The sequence below is a fragment of the Zonotrichia albicollis genome, chromosome 6, assembly GCF_047830755.1.
Source record: "Zonotrichia albicollis isolate bZonAlb1 chromosome 6, bZonAlb1.hap1, whole genome shotgun sequence".
NCBI classification, from domain to species: Eukaryota; Metazoa; Chordata; class Aves; order Passeriformes; family Passerellidae; genus Zonotrichia; species Zonotrichia albicollis.
Genome location: NC_133824.1, coordinates 36,431,608 through 36,455,880, shown reverse-complemented (window position 1 = coordinate 36,455,880; position 24,273 = coordinate 36,431,608). Strand labels below are relative to the sequence as shown.

Below are 24,273 nucleotides of genomic sequence, written 5' to 3'. Positions count from 1 at the left end.
TTGTGCTGTGCTTTTCCTGTAAATTAATCAGGTACTTCAAGGTCCAAGCACCTTTCAATAGCAGTAAAATCCATATATTCTCCTCATAGAAGCTGATAATAGCAATACAGTGTTACTAAAATGTGTCTGGGAACCATGATGCTGCTTACTGTGGTTACAAAACACACGGGTCAATTGGATGCAGATACAATAGAGATTTACTTCTGCACTTAAATCTACTTCATCTTATCTGTTAATTCTAACCTGCCTGAGCAAGAAACGTCTTGTATTGATTAGCTGGTTTTGAAGACAATGAATGCTTTTGGAGTACCTGGCTCAGGAAATTAGGTGCTTTCTGCAGTCTTGAGTGCTATGTCAAGTGTCTTCTTCACAGGCTGAAGTTTGCGTATCTCTTTATGTTCAAGTCCTTTCAAATATTTTCTGTTTTACTTACAACTTCTTTCACCTGCAGTAGCTACAGCCTCTGAGATGTGATTTAATGCTGCTGGTACAGCCTTTCACTGTGAAGCTGGGACATGCTTTAAACAAGCAATTTTCCCCTCCTACTCAAATAAACCATACATTTAAAAAAAACCAGCTCAAATACACGGTACACTTATGTTATGGGCCCAGTGAGGTATAACATAAAGTCTGACTGTGAATTGCTTTTTTCATAGCTACAGTGTTAAGTAAGGAACAACAGCTCAGGTAAGAACCACAATGTGTGCTTGTGCTCCCAGGGATTCAGGGAGTCACTGCAGCTGCAGGAGTCAGTTCTGGAAATTCAGAGTTGCTCCCAGCATGCTGCAACCACACCACCAGTGCCTGAGCCACAAGGCTTTATCTCAGGCCACATGTCACTTCTGCTAGGCCAGTGTTGAGCTTTCCCATCACAAAATATTTCAATTTTTTTTATTTGTCTGCACTAGCAGACAAATTTGTCATACAGTGTGCTGTCCAAGGAACTTAAGGTAATGACAGTAACTGAGAGAGGTAACAGGCAAAATCTCAGACTGGGTATTGCCAGGGAATTCAATAATTATGGGCAGCCCAGCAATTGTGGGGATCTCTTTGGTGCTGCAAAATGGCAAAGTGGCAAGGGGGGAGGTTTTTTTGTGTGAGTATATTGCCCCTTTTTGTTGGTGTTGAGATGATGTGGCTTTAATGTAGGTGTGGATTTTTTTGGTTGATGTAAATAAGTGCATGATGAAGATATCTTTTAATGACAATTCAGCTCTCTAAGACCTATGACTAACCTTGAAAAGGGGACATTGACTATTTAATTTCATCAGTTTGAAGGGACTTTGCATGATATTAACTTACTCTTTAGAAAAACATATAGCACTACATACTCTGAGCTTACATAAACTAACATAACAAAGGAAAAGGGAAGCTGGCATTGAAATCCATGAATTTATACCCATATACAGGCTGTAGAGAGGGCAGTCAGGGTGATATACTTCCCCTTCAGAAGCTCAATCCAAACTTTAAGGACCCTCAGCACATAAAAAGTTTGTAAAAGAAAACTTTGTACAGTTGCCCTTTACTCTTCTTTGCTGTTCACTTGGGGTGCTAAGGTTTTAAGGGGAGTACTGTGCAGACAAGTCTTGTGTTGACAGGAATTCTGTGCTCCACACACTGCTTTGTAAAGGAGTGGCTGCTCAGGGTCTGCACATAGTGATCAAATAGCTGACAGCTGCTCCTGTTTTTCTTTATTATTCAGGGATCCAGCATGAGAGTTGGACTGTGAATACTGAGCTATTATTGTTGGCTCACAAATGTTGAGCTGCTGGTATTGATTTTCTGAAAAGCTGTTTAGAGCAGAAACAAAAATAAAAAATAACGTCAAGAATGATGAGGCTTCACAAATAGCCAATAAAAGAATCCACAAAAATCTTAGTAAACTCTTGGGCTATTCAACCTTGACACTGTCCTTTCCAATCTGAATCCAATCTTCTCCTCATGTTTTGAGAAGCCAACTGCATTTGTTTCTACCCTCACAATGCTCCACTGGCTCAATGAATCCCTCTGAGCTACAGTTTGCACTTCTAAGCTTTCACACTCTACACAGTCACCCTGGGAAAGCTGAGAAAGAAATGGGCAGTGAAGGACCTGGAGTCCTGGATAAAAGTCCTGCTCATCAGAAGGAATTTTTTCTGAAGTCAATGGGAGCTCACAGCATGGGGTGGCTGTCAAGCTAGATCCCTCATCAGGCCTCGTATGGACCTCCCAAGCATATTTGCTGTCCTTTTGTAAACTTCAGTATTTACAGCATTTGATTTACCCATGAATACATGAAAAAAACCACAGTAATTTTCATTATAAACTTTATTATCTTACTAAATTTTAAAAAATACAAACATAAAGAGCAGTTGATGAACACAGTAGTTTAAAAAAAGCAATTTAATTTTTACTTTTGGATGATATTCCTCAACAGTAGCCAAAACTGACATATAATCATTCCATAACTCTCAAAATAAAAAATTAATTATCCAGAATTAAATGCTCCATATGTAAGCCTTCCATAATGGAAGTCCCTGAAGAAAACTGACCCTCAGTATCTGAATATTTCATTATTTCTGACACAAGAGACTTAAAACCACTACTTTTGTTTAAAACCAGAATAATTAGTCTCATTTTATTTCATTACACCAACATAAAACTAGAGTAATGCAGCTATAAATTAGGTCAAATATTTCTAGAACTACTGACTAAGATAAAAAATTTAAATGGGCAATATAATGTTCTTAAGGGACAGATGGTAACAGCACTGACTACATGGGACAATGTCCTACCCTACCAGCAATTCCATTAAACTTACTGGGGAGTAAGTTATAGCATAAAATTCAGTTATAGCACAAAATTCAGCACACAGTTTACCAGTGTCTGGCTGTGTGTTTGCACAGTGCTCTTCAAGATGGGGGTCCCTGTCTGGGTACTACAAAAATACACATAAGAGACAGAAAAATTTCATGTGCTTTGAAATGTAACAAAAACATTGAGATAACTGAAATAAGACGATCTCTTCAAGCTCCAATAACCCACATTGCTTCAACCATTGTTGCCTTTGCCTGTGATTTCATTTCCTCCCAGGTGAATACAAATCAGCAGTGTAAATCTATTCAAAGAGTCTCCGAAGGAAGGACTTTTTCGCTGATGTTGATAACTTCATGGGTTTCTTTTTGCGCAGTGGTTTCATGGGTGGCTTTTTCAGGCACGCCACCTTTTGGGGAGTTTGTAGCCCTTTATTAAGGTCAATGTGCTTGTTGCAGAAATACTTGACATTTGCTTCTGAGAGACGTAGAAGCATGGTCTCTGAGAGATCCATACACTGTGCGTGGACCCAGTGGCCAGCCCCACTGGAGCACAGGATCATTGCAGGCTTGTTGAGCTCTGTTGAATAGAAAGGGACCCAGGTGTTGATGTCAATATTGCAACTGGCACAGCAGGTGATCCAGTAGCCTGTTTCTGACTCATCTTCTTCGTCATCTTCATTGTAAATATCAGCATCGTCAGCATCAAAGCTATTGGCTTCAGCACTAAAACAAAACTCCTCCGAATCTTCAAATGGAGTGGAGTCTCCAGGGTCTTCACTTGATGTCTGACTGCAAGTTTGTGTCATCACTTCTTCTTCCTTGTCCTCTTCTGCTCCTTTGCATCTCAAAATGTAGAAGTAGTTTGCATCTGGGATTATTTGTTTGTTGGCCCCTGGAATGCCCAGCAAAACAGACCCTTCACCCATATCACAGCCAAACCACATTCTGCAGTGTTTAATATCTGGTGTCCACTCTGGGCCCACATTTTCAACAATCTCTATCTTATTATCCTCCAGAACTATGGTGTTACATGCCAGCCGTTTCTGGTTGTCTGAGAGGTAGCCACCAACAAGGACAAATTCAGTGTCACTGATCTGGGTCACTATAGCACTTGACACTGATATCCCCCCTGACAGGACGGTGCAGGTCACAGCCGGGCTGCCCAGGGGCAGATCAATTTTTAGCTTGTACAAGTTGGGGGGCCTGGTGTTATTTTGAAGTGAATGGCCTCCCAAGATGTAGATTGTATCATCTTTGGCAATTGAAACGTGGAAAGAAAGTCCATCTTGAAGCTCTGGAAGCATGTATGATGTACAGCATCCAAACTCAAAATCAATGAGAAACACAGATGGCAAACAGTCGACTACACTGTTCCATGTTTCAGTGGTTCTCTGTGCAAGAGGAGTATATGACCTCCCTCCAAAGAGAACACTCATGCTTTTCCCCCGGCTGTGAACTACATTAATTGTATGCCCATATCTAGCTTCAGGCACATCTCCACCCAGGTCCTTCTCAATGCATTGGAATGTCATTTTCTTGCTAGTTTTGCTAACCAAACTTATAAAGTAAATCTTATCAGAAAGGTCATTGTTAGGTGTTTTACCACCATGGATGATGTACTGGTACTCATCAGCCCTTGCATCGCTTCTGAGCGAGCAAAGAGCAGGGTAGCGGAGAGGGGGAAGGTAACATGAGTCTTTGGAGAAGAAGACAGGTTTCATTTTGAGCTCATTCTGCTTTATATCGAGAAGGAAAACACCAGTGGGGCAGGATCTCTTTGGCCATCCTTTCTGACCAAAAAAGAAAACATGCCCCTCAAAATTCAGGAGAGAGAAGCCCGGCTGAAGCAAGGATGAGTTACTGACGGTGGATACCATCTGCAGGGACATTCTGTCTGTTGACTGGGCCATATTGTGGCTGAGAAAATAAAAGAAACAAAACAGATCAATTAGATCCTATCACAATTACTGTGATTAGATCCTATCACAATTATTTAACACAGCTTGAATAAATCCTATGGAATCGCGCTGCAGTTCACTTCTGAAACCCACACAGACACGCTTTTCTGCGTCTCAAAACATGAGTCAAGCACCAGGCGTGCACCATTTCCGCGGTATTTTGGGGATTTTGTGCTCAACACGGGCTGTCGGCACACGGAGCCCACACACGGCGCTGCTTCCCGGGGCGGGCGCGGCCGCTCCCAGGGGAACGCGGGCCCGCGGACTGCTGGGGCCGGTAGTTCCCGCCGGGTGCCCGGCCCGGCCCGGCCCGGCCCGGCCGCCGCTTCCTTGTAGCGGCCGTGGGGAATCGGGACCGGCGGGCTCAGCGAGCGGGCGGCGGTGAGTGCGGCCGCGGCGCTGGGCCTGTCTGCTGCCGGCGGGGCTCGGCCCGGGCACGCCCGGGGCGGAGGGAGAGGCGCCGGAGATGCCGCAAGCCGGGATTTCCTGCCCGTCTGTCGCCCCGAGGCGGCCGGGGATGCCGGGCTGGAGCCTCCCGGCTGCCGCAGCCCTGGGCCCCCGAGTGCAGGAGCCTCGTCCGGCGGGGCTCGGGCGCGCCCGGGGCGGCAGGGGCCTCCGGGCCGGGAGCCTGCCCCAGGCCCCGCAGCCAGCGGGCTGGAGGAGCGGCGTGCACGGAAACTTGAGACTGCATGTTTTGTTTACAAGAAAACGTCAGGATTTGTTGATTGCGTTTAGAAGAGGGAGGTGCCCGCTGTCTGTGCAGCCATGCAGGGCTGGCTGGGGCAGCAGGGCCGAGGTGAATCTCAGCTTGTGCTGAGCAGCCCGGTCGGGGTCTCGGGCTTGCGAGTCCCGCTGGGGCTTTGGGGGGCGCGAATCCTCTGCCTGTCATCGGTGCGCTGTGCTCAGGCTTTCATGAGTGGGCTTCAAGGGGTGTCTCATGCTCTCATAAACCTGTTTGTTTGAAGACTGAAAGGAGTTTATGTAATCAGCCTGGATATTGACTGTGAAAGAGCTTTGGAGAGCACAGACACCAGGGAGGGAAATAACTGGCTGATTCATTGGCCGTGCCTTTGGTGGCAGTAGACTGATGCTCTTTAGTAAATGTTCAAGTTCTCTGTCCCAGCCTTTGCCAAATCCCCAGAATTTACAGATGTGAACAAAATATTAGAAAAAAACCCCACTAAATCTTAGATTTAAAAATGTAATTGCTCTTTTTTTTGAAAGTTTTAGGGTTTATATTTTCCTTGCTTATATTGGAATATGTATCCCAATATAACCAGTTAGATGGTGCCTAGGCCAGTTCTGACCTTCGCTGCTGGGCCACAGGCAGCTCTGCGGTGTTATACCTCAAAGATACCTTGGCTGGCGGCAGAGTGCAGCGGGGCACAAGACAGGACTCCGTTTACCTCAGGGGACAGCTTCTGGCGATGGTGAAGAGAAGGGAGCGGATTCTGCTAGAAGGTAGCCAGATGTTTATTCCATGAGCACAGATACGTCTGCACTGGGCTACTGCTGATAACAGAATGGCGCCACATGGTCTCATTCACATTTTAAGCTCAGGACAGGGGAAGGGGAGGGGACAGGTGAGTCACCAACCAGGTGAAGGGGCAGGGTCTCAAGGTACTAGGGACACCTATCACACGACGCCTTGCTGGTATGTTAGCCTGATTGACAGGGCACACTCAGCGAGGGGCGAGGGGGAAGGGAGAAGGTAAAACAGGATATTGCAACACACCACAACACTTGCTGCTTTTCATTTTTCTGTGACAACAAAAACAAGACACATAGGGTTTCTTTTTTAAGGAAGGATTGATATCTTCTAGTTACATGACATCAAAACCTGGGGGGATCTGAACAACGTTGTGTAGAAGAAGAGTTGCTGTAAAAACACGGGAACTGATGACGCTGCATCAATTGCCATGTTGTACCATATTGCTGCACTGCCTGCCTGCATTCCCTGGTATGGGAACTGCTGTGTTAAAATAGGGACCTGCCATGGAATGTTTTTCAAAGGTGAGGTGTTTTCAGGCCAGAGCACACAGACAGGGTAGGCTTAGCCATTCCTGAGTCTGTTTGAAAAACAATCAATGGAATTGCTGTCTTACCTTGTGGAATCATCCAGAGATCGTGGTTGAGTTCTGTTCACTGTATAGCCTAATGCCTCTGCCCTGACGGTGCTAGTTTTTTCTACATTTAGATTTCTTTTCAGAAGTACTGCACTGTGGGTGAAGTTCGGTTATAAGTTAATTAAATTAGTGAACCCTTTTCTGAGCATGTCGGTATACACAGCAGGTTGTGTCCTTATTATGCATAAAGAAAGACTTATGAATTTATTTACCTTCAGGTGATATGCTAAACAGGAATCTGCTGCTTGTTTCTTACGAGCATTCAAAAATGGCATCATCAGTGGAGCTTGCACTAAGCTAGGTTTACTTGATTAGATGTAATTTTTCTCTTCTTCCGTACTGTCTGGTTACTTAGCTCCTTTGGTTTTAAGGATCTTTAGAAAAATAAATGTCTTCCATACTGAAGATGCCATAAGAAAATTTCTGTTCTATATGACAAAATTAGACTTCTTTATCTTCTACCTCTCCTGTTCTACATTTGACTGCTGGTTTATATTGGAAGTCTAACGGGAGTACTAAAAGTGGCCAACAATTTAATTGACATATTGGTACGCATCTTATATTTTTACATATACTTAAGGAATCTCCATATAGGGCAATTTTTAGTGTCCACAATGTCACAAACTATTTCCCAGATATTGAGTAGTACTCACTTCTGAAGAGTTCTCTGTCTGAAGAGTCTGCAGATACAGAGTGGAGAAAAGATCAGTGAAAATTATTTGATTGATAGACATACAGAAAATACTGGTTAAGAAGACTTAAACACATTTCCTTGTTGTCTCTTAATATTTCTTGAACTTTACATAAGCAAGCAGTTCAGTTTGTAATGGAAGGAATGTTTATCTGAGATTTTTGGACAGAAGTAGCTCTTAGACACTGCCTGGAATTGCTTTGGCTTTCCATGTATTTTCCTGCTAATTACAGTGTGTCAATACAGTGTGGTTGCTCTCTGGCTATGCTGACCTCCAACTCTAACCTTCCAATACCACTGATTCCTTTGGGCCATGGCTCATCTAACCCTGAACAGCTTTGGGGAACCCAAAAGATCTAACCTTATAAACAAAGAGTTTAAAGTGCTTTTTTGTGGCTTTATGCTCAAAACTGAAGTTGGATTAGCATTACAGCTGGTGCAGAGATAAACAGACAAATGCCTTTGTTGTGGTACCACACAGGATACTGAGAGAGAGACACTGCAATGAGTAAAGACAAATAAGAAAGGAGGGGGAGTTAATAAACAATTGCCAGTTATGATGACTTGAGTCATACTTCATCATATTTGGTGTTTTTATAGAAGGTTAAGCTGTAAAGATTATACAAATAAATGAGAATCGCAGCACTACTTTTATAAGCCCCCTATTTGGGAAGCAGTAGACACCCGAGCTAGAAACTAAGTGAACAGAAAGAGAAAAACTAATATTCTCCCTGTGTATTTTAAAATCAAGCAGTATTTTGAGCAGACTTTTCAGATAAGAGTTGTTTATATGGCAAGAAGAGATCATAAGGAATTCAGATGTTGATGGATGCATTGGGAAATACATTTATAGAAGGATCAGATGAAGACAGAAGGTGTTTTTTAAAAACAGTAGCTAATGTAGTTTGAAATGTGCTTACTATGGAAATAGATGGACATAGTTACAATTTTGGGTGATGTACCATTTCAGAAACCTTATTAGGTGGTCACAGAGAAGTACAGGAGGAACATCTTTTAGAGGCAAGGGGTAGCATGCGTGACCTAAACAGCAGCTGACATTTCATATACCTTTGGATAGTCTTCCTTGTCTTCAGCCTTCTCCTATGGAAGCAAGTCTGCCATTGTTCTGTGTCCTAGATCCTGGTAAATCTAGTGTTCATGAAATGTCTCTAGATGACAGTGTTTAAGCACTGAGTCCCTCACAGACTGTATTTATTATTTACTGTCCTCTTTGACCCTGCCCATAAATGGTTTGTTCACCTATGTGCTTTGCCTGTTACCTGCTAGTTAGGCAACAAAAACATTTTAATCAGGAGAACAATGACTAATCAGTGCTGCTGTTTAGTGTGACATCTCATATTTTTCAGCATTGAAAGTATTATTTGTAGTAATTTCACAGTAATTTGAATGCTGCAAAATAATGAATGACTAATGAGTTGATCTTATGAACTGTAGCAAACACAAAGAACCTTTTTTCATTTATACAAAAATAAGATATTTGAGCTGCACTGATTGGGCACTGAGAGAATGAAATGCAGGATATAATGGAGTCTTAGCTGGCAAACACCCATTGCTGACCATTAATTAGTTTGCAGTTATTTTGATGAGAACACAGGTACCTAGTATAGAATTAAATTGATTTTGCAGTGTTGTGGTTTTTTCCCTTTGATAGATCTGTTTTTTCATTTCCAAAATGGAAAAGCGTACCCCTGAAAAGCAAGTGCTGTTTCCAAATTGTCCACAATCAAAATCATATCCAGACACACACAGAAGTTTGAAGTCCTCCATAAAGAAGCTTAAGGAAGGAAATTTTTTATATAGTATTTCTCAAAACATTTTCTAAGTGTACCAACCAAGTTTGCTTTGAGCAAAGCAGTAATTCAGACGTACCTGGCTGATAGCAGTTTTTTGCGTCCTCTGTAATCTTTCTGTGTAATTGGGATTCAAATGTGAGCAATGTGAGGAATCTTCTGTGACAGCCCAGGGGGCTCGTGGCATGCAGAGACAGCCTGATGGAGGGGATTCTATCTGCTTAATTTGCAGATGTGCTCTGAGAACTCGATCTGCTGTGGCTAACTGGCTGTGACTGGGTTGTTTCCTTTCCTCTCCTCTCTTCAGATGGCACAACAAGAAACCCACCAGTCTCCAGAAGCTTTAACTCTTTGCTGTGGAAGAAGCTCAGAGTGACAGCAGGTGCCTCTTAGGTTGTAAATATCTGCAGCATACGCTTGTTTAGGGTTGAGTTTTTTTACTCTGTTACACCTATCAACCTTGTGATCATCTTCAGAATTTTTCAGTGCCATTTTAAAGCATAATTTAAAATAAATGTTGAGTTAAAAAATAATTTCAATAGGTAGTAAAAGAAAACAGTTCTTGCTGGTTGGCATACTACTTTCCCCAGGAGTGCTCTGCTGCAAGCAGGCAATGACATTGAAACAGAGCAAAGGAAATGACAAATGCATGCAGTTCACTGAGTGAAGGCTGACTAAAAAGTCCAACTCAAAGTCCACTGAAGTAATTAGAAATGTCTTTTTTTCTCCTTCAGTGGCCTTCTGATCAGACCTTGAAAGACTAATAAAACTTTGCACCCTTCTATGGCATTTTTCATCAGTTTCACAGTGCTTTTCTCCAGCACCAAATAAATACTGAGAGGCTGGGAAGTCCACTGGGAACATATCCTTTCAACAGCTAGCAGTGCTGGGGCACAGAGGATAAGCCACTTGCATAACACAGCACAACAAATAAACAGAAAAACCTGGAAAACAATTTACTCTTCATAGCTCCCTGCTTTTGTTTTCCTGGCCCTACTTCACCCACTCCTGAGTTACAACATCTGCTGCACAGTATTTTAGAAATATCTCAACTCCCATTTGAAACTGCTGTGAGAATAGAAATAGAAGGAACTTGAAATGGAATTTGATTAGTACAGCAAAGCAAACACACCAAATGTTTGTGAAAATTGTCTTGAGACACTGAATAACTGTAATGCAGATAGGATGTGCTGATGTTTTTCATCTGAAATAAGAGTGCTAAGGCAGTGCTAAGGCACTGTGCCCTGTAGCATCCATATGGGCCTTTTCTTCTGAAACAAAGATAAAAGGAAATTGTAGCGCAGAGTTGAATGCTGAAGAACTTTCCCCAAAGTTGAGGGCTTTCAGATCACATTTGTTTGTATTTTCAGTAGGGCCAACTCAACAGCTTTTTATCTAAGTGTTTGATGTATTTTGACTCTTGTTTGGGTCTGTGGTCAAAGATCTACCAGCAAAAAAAAAAAAACAAAAACAAAAAAACCCAAAACCCAACAAACATTTAAGTGAAAAATCTAGTCCCCAGTTGTGTCACTTTAATATTTTACATTAATTTTGTACTTTTTCTACCAGTTGATATGCCTTATCTTTATAAATTCTTTTTCCAGTTACTGTAGTTGAGAAGATGGAGAAATTAAATTTTTTTGGTGACAACAGCGTGCCATTGTTGGATGAGGACATGGTCTGTCCAAGCTGGTCTCTGACTGTCAGTGACAAAGTGCTTTGGAGAAGCTGCAGCAAATAGCTTCAGATTAATGTAACTACATGGTAGGCAAATTATGTTGAAAACTGTCCTGGTCATAGCAAGAAGACTTCCATCCTGAATTTAACTGGCAAAGAACCCATGTGAAAAGGAATAAATAGACTTTTCTTTCACAATTTCTGTTTTAATAACACAGACAGAGCTAGTATATTTTCAGCAGATTGCTCACTGTTATGGAAATGCTTTATTTCACTTGATTTTCTTCTTCTACAATTAATTTCTTAAAATAATTTGTTGTTTGTGTCTTCTTCATCCCAAATCATTCCAAATTGCATTGAGATATTTCCAGGCTTTTCAGCATATTTTCTGCCAGTAAAACACAGTCATCTCTGAGCTGAAATGTAGCTGGCTTCCTGTGGGTTGCAGTAATGCACTCCAGCTCAGCAGGGAAAGGGAAAGCTGCCTTACTCATTTGTGTAGGGTTTACCAGCCAGAATGCAAATGTGCTGGATACTTAGCCAGGACCCACAGGCTGAAACCTGTAAAAAAAGGGCACAGGGAGTCCAGCATCCTACAGTCTTCAATTTTCTGTCTCATCTAAAACTGACAGTAAACAGTATTTAACTTGTGAGGGAGAGGGCTTTATTTGGAGGGCTTATCTAAAATATGTGACTGAATCCAGCTGTGCTTTGACTGTCAGATGCTGGGCAATCACATTCCAGGGGGCAGTGGCTGCTGCAGTTTGGATGAAGTGTTACTCTTGCCATGGGCTTTCAGGTTATCTTTAAAGGGAGCAGTACTCTTGAAGCCATTGGAAATTCATAAAAAAAAATTCTGCTCAGGTATGGCACTGGCATAATAGCACTGAAATCCAAAAGGATCAATATGCTTGCTTGCAATTAAAGCCCATGAATATATCCTTTAAAAGCTCATATGAGCTGGGCATGAGAGGCACATGTTTTTGTCCATCTAGAGGTCAGCTCTCAGGCTCAGTAATGCACTCAGGAAAGCAGATGCAGCTCCCATCCCCACAAATTGCTGATGCATTAAGTGTGTGCCCTTAAGGCCTCCTGCTGAAGGCAATGGCAAACATCCAGTTGATTTTAACAGGATTAACTGTGTAGATCACATTGAATTGAGAGATGTTGGAAGGAACTTCATCTGAAAGTTTTTGTCCTTCGTACCTTTCAGTTTTTTCCTCCAGCTGGGTTGACCTGCACCTGCTTGTGGCCAGAACTTGGTGCCTCTGTGTTTGCTCCTGGAGCTCTGCCTCCCCACAGGTGGTGGTAGCAGGAGGAGGAGGGAGAAAAGTAGGGCAGGACAGTAGAGCAGGGAGGGCTTTCTTCTGCAAATGTAGGTTTGCAGATGTCTAGACAAGAAGGAGGCAGTTTTCTGCCTGCAGGAAAATGGGTAACTGCTTGACTCAAAATGTTTTATGTCTTTCTCAAGCAGGAATTCCCAGAATCACACCTTTCACCTGGCCTACTTTTAAAGCACCATCCTGGGATGTTTGTTAAGGCAGCAGCCACGGTGCATAGCTAACAACAAGCATTTGTTAAGGACAGGCTTGAGTTCCAGCTTTGCCTGCCTCTTTGCGCCGTGGGGGCTGATGATGTGCACTGCAGGCTCCAGCTCAGCGCGGTGGGTGTAGGAGTGCCCTGCTGGCAGCTGCTTTTGCAGCATGGAGGAGGCACAGCTTTCTGGGCCATTTGTGAGGGTGTTCCTGAGGAGGCTGCGCTTTCTGGGTTGCATAAGCAGCTATGACAGGCTGCCAAAGGGGCAATCCTGCATCCTTCCCTTGCTCACGCTGTCCCCTCGTATAGGCAGTCGTGATCGAACAGCTGAAAGGCAGATCGGAGAATATATCTTTAAAACAGAATATTGTATGCATTTGCTCTGTTTACTCCCAGGTTTTGTGTTGGTGGTTTATTTTGTATTGGTGGTTGATTTTGTCTGCCCAAGAGATGGACTGGAGTGGTGGACCAGGAGGTGAAGAGGAAGTGGGGGTGGTGGTGGCCTTTTCGGGAGCAGCCAGAACTTAGATAGACTTAAATTGATTCTGAGTGCACTAGTCTGCTAAAATCTCATTCTTTTTGCAGTGCTGCTCCCTCATTCTTCATTGCTGCAACAATTTTGTTAAAAGTGTAGTTACTGTGATAGCTCTGTAGGGAAAAAAGATGCGGCATTTTCCAGTGGCAAAAGAGTATAAGATTTAAAAATAGTGTATTTATGTTCAATCTGATTTTTGTAGACATAATTATAAAATCCTGATAACAGATGTACCTAGTGGATATTTTTTCTGAATCTATGGGTGAACTATTAAAAAAACCCATTTATTAATCAGCCTTTTTTTGAAATTGAGAATGACTTCTAGGAGGGCAAATCCATATTGTGAAAATCTGACTTGAACCTATGCCAGAAGTGCTAGTGAAGTTGGTTCTTTCTCCCTGAAAAATTACATTACATAAGATTTTATTATGTTTGTAGAGACAATTAGCTTTACTGCTCTTTCCTTAAAAAATTCATAATCTTGATTTTTCTTTCATTGCCTCTATTGTATTTTAAACAAACATAAAACACTTAAAAATGCAACATAAACCAGGAAGTTTATATTCCAGCACATTTTGTGTTAATAGAATTAATCACTGTATAATTGAAATCATGCTAGTACTCACTTGACCTGCCTCTTTGATTTAATGCAGAGATTTCTGATTTGTCTTAAACTGCTTGGAAGAAGACTGTGTTTTGAGAAATAAAATTGATTTTGCACAATCTGCTAATGATCAGCAAGGCTTAATGAGTGATTGCCTCAAGAAACCTCATTAATTTGGATGGATGAGCAGGAGTGAAATGCAAAAAGAAGAAAGCATAGTTGCTGCTTGAATGCATCACTTACTGATATTTGATTCTAAAAGTATCCAAAGCCAGTGCAAAGAAAGGATCAGATACCCTTGCTTTACTTTCCTTGACACTTCCAAGTTAGTTTGATTCCTTTGGGGAAAAAAGAAGATAAGTTTTTGATTTTAGTAGTATCTATTCTTTACCAGAACAATGCAGTAATTTCATTCCTTGAAGTGTCATTGTATCAACTTTTTAAATGGTGGAGGATTCCAATCCGTTACTGTGTATTTTTTCATTTTTTCAGGATAGTTTAAAGGAGTCATTGCCTTGAGGCTGTGAATTGGGTGTTTGCTGAAGCCTTTTAATTTTGTAGAAACTACTGGTTGGCTCCTTAGCAAAGGTGAGAGCCTTCTGGTCAGCCTGGTTTCAGCTGTTCACCTCACAAAACTTTTCTGTGGCTGACACAGTGTGGTGATCATTTAAGAGAGACTCTGGAATAAAGTAGGTGGGAAGCAGCAGAAAACAAAGTGGAATGAAAATGAAAAAAATACCAAAGCCTTGATGGGTTGAGATAAATTTTTGAACACCCTTCTTGTACCACCCATCCTAAGCACATGTTCAGTTTCAGGGATAGTAGATATTCCCCCCATACAATCATCTGCACTTGCTGTTATTTAGGGCCATGCTACAGCACCAACAGTTCTGGAAAATGATTGCAAGCCGGGAACAGGTAGTTCTGGCTGCCAGTCTCTCCTCTGTTGTCTGGGAAAGTGGCTGTTTTTCTGACAGAACCTAGGCTTTCATTAGGACCTGGCTGGTTTTTGCTCTCCGTGAGGAGATGATTCTGTAGACCTCAATAACAGCTGTGCAAGGGAATATCTGAAGTGAAGTTTCCCACATTCTGTAGGAAGTAGAAGCTGCACAGCAGAGTAAGAATTGAAATACATGATTTTTGATACCACCTGGTCTGGGTGCTGAATCTCAGGCTGAAGATCTGGTGGCTGCAGAGCATGGCTTTCACAGAGAAAGCTGCCATGCAGATGGTTAAGGATATGATTATGCCCCCAAAATGCATATTAATTTTCTAGTTTCCTGGAGCGTTTGAGAGTGAATTAATGTAAGCTTGGCTGTCAGCCCTCCACTAACTTGTTTTTAAATCATTTAAATTCCTGGTGACTTGTTTTTTTAATCTGTTAGTGGGAATAGTATTTGTTTTCTCTTCCTTATGGAAATGTTTTTAAGTTTATTTTGTTAGTGTTTGTAAGGGAGCTGGAGATCTGAGACACCAGACTTAAAAGAAGAACAAAGTTATTAACTTTTTATTGATTAGTAGATATATACATTTTTTCTTTTACAATAGCCTTACAAATCACAGCACTATTTCAGGTAATGATTTTAATAATCATAATGAGGAATAGAAGGCACTGCTTGTCTCTCAAAGCCCTGTAATAGACATAAACAACTTTGAGAGTCTGCTGAGTTGTATTCTGCTTTGTCAGTCCACAGAGAGATTAATAATGGTTGGATTTTGTAAAACATTAGAAAACTTAAACTTTAGGTCGTGTGGGTATGCATGTATTCTGATATCTTCAGAACATTAGTCTTCCTTGGAAGCAGGCAATGCAACAAAATTAGGGCTTTATGTTAGAAGTCATGCTTTATTTTCTTTCTGGTCTCCAAACAATTATTTTTCAATCTTATTTAACTTCAGTATCAGGTTGGCAGTCTTTCCTTAGTATTATTGAAGTTTTACTAAAGAATTAAGCTTTCTTTCCCAAAATCCACCTCTTAGTGTTGTGGTAAATCGGGAGAGGAGACAGAGGAGCACATGCAAATTGAGCATTTTGTGTATAATGCGTTCCTTGATCAGGTTTACGTGTGCAAACTGGTTCTATTAGTGTGGACCTATGTGTATGAAAAATGAGTGATATGGGTGAGTGTTTAGCGTCATGCAGCTGTTAAAATGCATTTACACAGATTTTTTTGAGTTAGGAGCAAGTTTAACTTCAGCATGCTTCACCGAGGGCTGTTCAGGACCTGCAGAGTCTGGTTAAGTGATGAAGGTGGGCTGCAAAGCTGTTGCTGTGTGACTGGAGAGTGGAGCTCCCTTCCTTCAGCTCTCAGCATTTGTTCCCTTCTCAAGAGTGATCCTCATGTTCCTGCATGGCTGTCTGTCTCCAGCATGCTGTCCCTGTCCTGTGTCCTGCCTCAGCATACACACACACACACACAGACACACACACGCACACAGATGTGTGTCATTGTCATTTTATGTGTGGTCCAAAATCTGAGTTTGTGGCTTTGATGGTACAGTGAGCAGTGCACCTGAAGATGATGGACTCAGTCCAAAATTTGAATGTATAGCTGTGTCCTGGTTGTTAAATACAACATGCTGTTTGTGTCACTGTTTCTGCAAAGAAGGCAGGGTTTGAAAGACTGAACAACTTAAGGGAGTGAACAGCCAAGGCTCTTCTGTGGCCCATGTTACACAAGGTCATAAATTTCAAGCATAAATGATCACAATTTCTCCTTTTGTACTTAAAATTTCTATGTCCATGTGAAATTTGGGAGAAATGTTGAGTAAAGTTCCACTGACGAGATAGAACTACACAAGGAGAGAAGAAAAAAGTATACTTTCTAGTGCCCATCTGTGTGAACTAGGGACTTTTCTGTTGATTTATTTTCTGCCTGCAGGTATATATAGCTCTTTTCTTTCTATTGCAGGAGCAGCCTACAAAACCAGATATACTACTGGACTCTCAAAGTGTGGATGATCATGGGAGAACAACTGTTAAAGAGCAGCATCCTTGATCAATTTATTAATAGCCATGAGCAGTCCTATGAGGAGTTTCTAAGTACATTCACATATCTTTTGAAAGGTATGTATGTAATTTCCCAAATCTCCTGTTAGATACCACAGACAGAAGGAAAGATAAAAAGACGAGCAGTGGTATTTACTCACCTGCTCTGTGACTTTAGGCAAATCCTTGTGAAGCTTTTTTTTTCCCTCTCAGCAGTGGGAACCTTAAGGACAACTTTCTAAAGATTGTTTCCCAGGCTGCTGTGTCTCTACAGGTGGTTAGCCATTTATGCTTGCTTTGGGGAGGAGGGGGGAACATGCACTGTTTGGAAGGATAGATGTTTCCTAAGTACATCTTGCAGTGTTTTGCTTGAGAAGTCTCCATAAAAGAAGAGCCTAAGGAAAGTACTTAATAGTGTGAGATGGCCTGAGATTAGAAGTGTGCAATTTGGGTACTTTTACAGCTTTACTGACACTAGATGACTGTGCTGTGCCTGTGCTTGTGCCTTCTAAAAAGTGATTGCATTCTGTGATGAAACAGTTACCTGGAGGGATGTGGATATTGTCTAAATTGATTTCAGCAAGGCTTTCAACACTGTCCTTCACAAAATCCTTGTAGGCAAACTCAGGTGAGCTGGATTAATGGACAGTGAGGTGGGTTGAGAACTGGCTGAGTGGCAAATCCCTGAGGGTCATGATCAGCTCACAGGGTCTGGCTGGGGCCCTGTCACTGGTGGTGTCCCGCAGGGTTCAATGCTGGGCCCAGTCTGGTTTACCTAATTCATCACTGACTTGGAGGAAGGGGCAGAGGCCTCCTCAGCGAGTTCCTGCAGACACAAAGCCAGGAGCAGTGGCCCATACCCCAGAGAGCTGTGAAACCCTTCAGAAGGGCCTGGACAGGCTGGAGAGAAGGGCAGAGAGGGACCTTCTGAAATTGAACAAGGGCAGGTGCAGGTCCTGCTCCTGGGGAGGAACAACCCCCTGCAGCAGCACAGGCTGGGGGCTGAGCTCTTGGAAAGCAGCTCTGTGGAGAAGGACCTGGGGGTCCTGGTGGAACACAAGCTGTCCAAGAGCAGCAGTGGCCAAGAAGGCCAATGGGATCCTGGGGTGCATTTGGAGCAGCATTGCCAGCAGGCCGAGGGAAACGATCCTGCCCCTCTGCTCAGCTCTGGTGAGGCACATCTGGAATTCTGTGTCCAGTTCTGGGCTCCTCAGGGCAAGAGAGACTTGGAGCTCCTCAAGCAGGTCCAGCAGAGAGCTGCAGAGATTATTGAGGAGCTGGAGCATCTCAGTTAGGAGGAAAGGCTGAGGCAGTCTGGCCTGTTCCGCCTTGAGAAGAGATGAATGAGAGGGGACCTTATCAATGCTGTAGGTGTGTGACAGGAGGGTGTCAGAGGATGGAGCCAGGCCTTTCTCAGTGGTGCCAAGCAATAGGAAAAGAGGCAATGGGTAGAAACTGATGCACAGGAGTTCCACCTGAACATGAGGAAGAAGATATTTGCTTTGCAGGTGACCAAACACTGGATTGCCCAGAGAGGGTGTGGAGTCTCCCTCAGTGGACATTCTCAAGATTGCTCTGGATACAATCTTGTGCAAGGTGTTCTGGGTTGTCCCTGCTTTGGAAGGGAGGTTGAACCAGGTGACCCACTGTGGTCACTTCCAACCAGGCCCATCCTGTGCCAAGCTAACAGGTAACTTGGATGAAGGTACAGCAGGACATCAGATAGATGATTAGGCTGAAAAGATCTCACGCTCGGCAGATGAAATAAAAAGTGGAGCTAACCTTGATCTGAGCATTGCTGAGTTACAAGAATTCCAATTCTGTAGCTCAGGTTCACATTTTTTAACCATGTTCAGACAGGTGCCATAAAAATAAGTGCAAGCTATATATTACTCACAGTTCTCTTTACCACTGCTTTGCACTTGAAGTGATGTCCTCATACTATTGCAGAAGCACTGTATTTTTCAATTACAGCATGTGGCATGCCCCATTGATTGGTACTCAGAAGTCTGTCCTGTCCTTATCCTTCAGGCAGAACTAAGTGCCAGTCACAAGCATTGAGCAGGAAACCAGTGGGGGAGCTGAAGCTACCACAGGAATAATCTTGTGGCAACTTTCTGTCTCTCCTGCCTATAAAATATAGAAGAGAAAGGAGACACTGGGGGATGAGATAAGAGGATTGAAAATCCGGTTCTGGTCTTCTTATGTATGATTGATACACTGGGGATAGCTCCTATCATAGAAGCATGCTGCATATCATGATGCTACTTGCAAAAAGCCTCAGCGTGTATTTCAGTCACTTGCACTGTCACTGTAGGCATTTGCCACTAAAATCATATAAAAGGTAGAGCTTTACCTGAATCAAATGCTTAGAAATGCAGGTTCTTATGATGGTGTGAACTGAACAGCTCAACTTGTTTTCCTCCCACTTTCATTTTCCTTTAAAAGTACCCAACATGCTGGTTTGCATTATAAACTAGTGACCTGCAAAAATTTTACTTAAAGCATAAAACATACATTGTCATCTGATAGATTTTTGTCTGTCATAACGTTGGAAACAGAAAACACACAAAACTAATTGGATCCCATTGATTTCACAGAGTAACATATTTACAGAAGGTGATTTTCACTTGTGCATGAATTTATCCTAGATGTGCAGTTGGCATTGCAAGGATATTTTCAGCTGAAGTTTCTATGTTATTCTTGAAAGCATCTCATAAGAATCTGATACCCTAGTGATTTTTAAATTTTTATTCAAATGTTAAATTTACACACAGTGAAGCTGTAAAGAATATACCTTGAGTAGAAGGACCCAAACATCCTTGGCTCTTCTAGCCTAGCTAAAAAGAACTTCAGAGGCTATAAATAGCCTGGAGTGACTCCCTGTGAACACATTAGGACCTTCTGCTGAGAGTAGTTTCATTCTTATGAATGTGGGAAGCAGGATTAATGAACTTTTACATTCCTGACTTCAGTTTGGCTTTTTGAGAATTGCTTATATCCTAATCAAGAAAATCACATTTTTAGAAAGTTGTCTTTTTATTGTATCTGAATGTTGATATTACCTTTGATTGTTTCTCTTCTTCCTTCTGCAATTTGGAAAGGTACTCTCTTAGTTCACATAGAACAAGATCTAGAGTCTTTCTAAATTCTATGTAATTGGTTTCATGATATGTGTTTGGTTTAACTAGCACAGAGATATGTTATAACTTAGCTGGACCATAAAACTATTATGTTTGATATGGAAGTTTAATCTTCCAGATTTTAGTATTCCTAAAAATCCCAGTGGCTCTGTTTTTTAAAATGTGTTTGGTGCAGTGAGAAAATGAGAGTTTATAGACTAATTGACAAGTAAATCCTACAGTAAGACTATTTATCCACATCTACAACTCTGATGGAAAATGGATAAACATATGTGAATATATTTTTGAAACCCTGACCTCAGCCTATAAAACATACTGCTCCAACAGAACATGACCTATATAGCTTAAATAAATAAAATTTTAAAATTATAGGAGTACTTCCTCCGTAAGTAGATTTTTTTTTAAAACCTTTTTTATTGGTTCTGTAATGGATGGGCATTTGAGGGCTAGGTCAAGATTCTAGTTAAGTCTCTTTATTTTTCCTATTTAGAGCATCCAAAGTGTGTTTTTTTGTCACAGGGATAATATTAACAAGATGAATATATGGGCAAAAGTGCTGGTGAACCCATGGAAATGTAATTTAGTAAATTAGAGCATGAGTCCAGGAAGATGAAATCTTTCATACTCACTGTAAAGCTTTGCAGTTGCAGGAGCCTCAGAAGAGTTGAATTTACAAAGGAGTGGATGATACAGATTTCTGCAGATGTGGTCAATGAGTGGTGTGTTCAAAGCTACACACGTTCTAGAAAAACTTTGGACAAAGTCTCATGGAAATCCATCCAACTCCACTTTTGAAAAAATTGCCACAGAGGACAAAAGCCTCTTTCAAATCTTAGGGAGAATGTTTGAAATCTGGTGCAAAGCTTTGATGCTCACAATCAGAAGGCAGCATCTGCTCATATTTTAAAACTTAGAGGAAAAATGGGAAATTCACTGGAGCATAAAATATCTCATTTGACCTTGTACCAAAAATACAGAAAAAAAACCCCAAATGGTCCAAGCTTCAAAATTTTCATATAGATTTTGAATTACTCCTCTCCCACTTCTAAAAATACAGGATTAGGGGTCATTCAGCTGGATAGGAAAATGCTGACATGAACAAAATTCTTACCCAGATCCAAGTTAAGATTTGCATTTTTTCCATGGTTCTGGGCATTTGACCACTAGGATTAAATTAATTCCATTCCTGCTGATAATTTTGCTGTATTTCGTACCCCTCCCACTGCCTGGCAGTGTGTTGAACTCCCTGGAACTTGATTAGACCCATCTAAGCAAGCCACACCTTGGATTGAAACTTCTTAACCCTGGTGCTGTTGTTTTGATGCTTCTGTGTTGAACAAACTGTCAAGTGGAGGAAGTTTGGAAGTTACTGATCACTTCTGTGCTTACAGGTGGCATGCCAGGGCCATATTCTGTGTTGTGCTGAGATTAACTTAATTCCCCTGTGAAAGCTGGGCAAGATATTCAGTTCACAGTCCATTTGACTGTGGCTGTCTACTTCCTTTTTACATTAACCACATTTAGGAAAAACAACAGCTTTAAACTTCCCATATAAGTGTCAGTGGGGGCACTTTACAAATGTCAGTCTTCACAGCAGAAAGCATAGCAGAGAACTATATGAGAAGTGACAGTGAATGCACTTTTATTTTAAAAATGGACCAGTAGGACAATGCTAACCCCAAGAGAAATTTCTACCTATGAGTAGATTTGCCAATAAAAGCAACTAGACAGTTCAGTAAAACGAATTAAATTAATCTGTCATCCCCAGGGAACTTAAACAGGGCATGAAATAGGGAAACAGCGTCAATTCAGGACTTTTTATTGATGTGTTGTGCTGGATCATTTGATAGAATTGGCTGGGAGACAAAATTTGCAGTTTTCTATTGATCATAAATTCAGTAGCTATCTCTGTGTAGCTTTTATTCAATATAGTATAAAACCAAATACAATACAAAGCCTCTAAATGTAGAAAAAATACTAGACATAGAAATGCAAACGTAATAGATTATTTTTGAAATAATAATAACTGATCTATTTTATGGATATTTGTTGTCCTGGTATTTGCTCTGAAAGATACTTCATCTCAATTGTATGGACAGAAAAAATAGGCTGAAAGAAGGGAGGTGACTTGTGCATTTGCACAGTAACTCAGTGGCAGCACCAGATAAGTACAGGGGCACTCAGACTCCTGGAATCTTGAACAGCTCTTGAACAGTAGTGCTGCCCTAATAGCAATTCTTTGTTTTCTGTGATGCCTTTATTACTAAAGAATTTCTGAAGAGTATTTCAGATTTAAAATAATAAATATATTCATTCTCTTGCATAACTGAGATTTTTTAGAACATAGAAAGGGAAATATTTAGTAATTTTGCTGTTGATACTTTGGTAGAGGTTCTGTCCTGTAGTGGCATATTGGCAGTGATTGAATTCTGGTAATATGAAAAGCCGTAACACAGAGTGAATTCTGCTGTACCTCATCACCTTCTCTAGAAAGGCATCAAAGTGCACTAAATGCAGCTGTTGGCTTAGTTTCATGTGTTGCAGTGAGCTGAGGAAGCCCATGTGGAAACATGTGGAAATGACACAGAGCAAATAATGTCAGAGATCAGAGCTGTGTATGAGTGACTCAACAGGACAATCAGAAGTCGAGTGACCTCACTTCCAGTTTAATGCTGAACTCTTTGTAGAATTGAGTACTTTTCAGTGTTCAGTATAAAATTAAATAGAAGTGCCTAATTTCAAGAAAGTAGGCTTTTGCCTTAAAAAAATAAGTCAGGCCTTTTAGGGATGCCTTATTGTTGTGATAATAATATCCAAATTCCAGCATTTTCAAAACTCTTGAGCCTTCTGACATTTTATTTTGTTCCCACCTGCTGTCATCTTTTTTATATTATTTGTTAAGAAATGAATACTTTGTATGAAAATGTCAGATGCTTTTAATTATATACAATTTGCTTGTTTCTTTCAGCGCTTACCTATTCACCTATTAGTGCTGAATTCTTCTAGGATGCAAGCACACTGAAAGACTTCAAGATTGATCCTGCCCTGATTTATTAGTACATCACATTCTTTTAAAAGTACATTCTTTAAAAGTACATCGCTGTTCTTTTAAAGTGCTCCCAACATATGTATTTAATGTAGTTTGCTTGTGCTGAGGAGATCTTTAAACAAATTGGCAGTTTCTTTGACTGTAAAAAAATAACCAAAAAAACCCAAAAACCCAAGTATTTAAGAAATAAACTCCAAAGGTTCAGAGCATGGCTTAGTATAACCCAAACTCAGAAAGAAGTCTGGAGTTCTTGTATATATGTTGAAAGAAATAGGATTTTGCTTGTACAAGCTACTGAAATGGTGTAGGGCACATTTGCCTTGTTATTTCACTGACAGCATTAGTATTCAAATGGAGAAGGTATCCAGCAACAACACTGCTGAGCTGTGAAAGAATCATATGAATTTTTAAATGATCAGATGGGGTGAATGAGGAATAAACAGGAAATACTGCCCTTTTTCCAACACTGAGACTATCAAAAGCACAACAGAGACATATATATTGATACAGATAAACACTACATAAAACCAGAACACATATGTTCCATTAAGTACAAAGGAAGAGATACTGATACAATAAAGAAACAGCTAAATTTTTGAAAATTAGGAGCTCAGTTGGTTTTAGAGAAGTATTGCTGTACATTAAGCTAGAGCAGGTCTGTGAGAGTAGCTGAAAATATACTTGATAGTAGCAGTCATTAATCTTTCCCCTGAAGGAACGCATAAAAAAGTCCTTTCCTGACTTACTTTTAAACATACTACAATAAGTATCCAAAAATGGCAGTCAAAAGTAACTATCAGGACTGAAGAGTTTACCCTTTTAGGTTAGAGTTAGTCCCATTGAAATTACTTGTCCCAGTCCACGGTATTATCCTAGCTGAAGAAATAATACAGTGGAATTTCCTTAAGAAATGGGTAAATTTAAATTAAAAAATCAAGCCCATATTACTGATTATAGTAAAACCTGACCTTTTCTGAAGGGGGAAGAAAAAAAGTCTAGACAATACTTTGTGCTGACTGTTTGTCATTTAATCAGGATAAGATCAAAGACGTTAGGGGAAAAGGCTGCACCAGCTGAATTTTTGTGTTACAAATATTAATTTGCTCACTGAGGTAAATGTTTTAGGCAAGGTCTTTGCTGTAAAGGAGTTCTGCTTGCTCAGTACTACTGTGAGATCACTGCCATTGAAATTAGTGCAGATTTTGATGGAGTGAGATTGGAATGGACCTTACATGAGTTCAGATAGTAATGGGATAGACACTGCAGATGCTGAGTGTGGGCAGATATGGCACAATATCTGTAAAACGTCCACTGCCTTTTTGGGTGGCATCAGGAGGCTAAGCCCTTAGACTCCTAAAG

General features: G+C 41.1%; 2 protein-coding genes across 8 annotated transcripts in view; one reads left to right on the top strand and one right to left on the bottom strand.

Annotated features, from left to right (window-relative positions):
• Positions 1-2,356: 2,356 nt before the first annotated feature.
• RAG2 (recombination activating 2) lies at positions 2,357-4,979 on the bottom strand. The gene is made up of 2 exons (XM_074543197.1): positions 4,847-4,979; positions 2,357-4,712 (listed from the first exon to the last, which is right to left on the bottom strand). Exon 2 carries the CDS (start codon positions 4,703-4,705, stop codon positions 3,098-3,100), a length of 1,608 nt encoding a protein of 535 aa, XP_074399298.1. The 5' UTR covers positions 4,706-4,712; positions 4,847-4,979; the 3' UTR covers positions 2,357-3,097.
• The window catches only part of IFTAP (intraflagellar transport associated protein), a 40,614-nt gene continuing 21,214 nt past the window's right edge, over positions 4,874-24,273 (top strand). The window contains exons 1-3 of one of the 7 annotated variants that reach the window (XM_074543201.1): positions 4,994-5,134; positions 9,614-9,763; positions 16,646-16,800. In XM_074543201.1, coding sequence (XP_074399302.1) covers positions 16,692-16,800 — 109 coding nt within the window. In that variant the 5' untranslated portion in view covers positions 4,994-5,134; positions 9,614-9,763; positions 16,646-16,691. Of the gene's footprint in view, positions 5,135-9,613; positions 9,775-16,645; positions 16,801-24,273 lie in introns of all 7 variants that reach the window. The other 6 variants (XM_074543202.1, XM_074543204.1, XM_074543205.1 and 3 more) reach the window with 6 other exon arrangements.

What these genes read in the sequence shown, in the direction of transcription:
- RAG2 (XM_074543197.1), bottom strand. Translation starts at nt 4,705, where the DNA reads ATGGCCCAGTCAACAGACAGAATGTCCCTGCAGATGGTATCCACCGTC.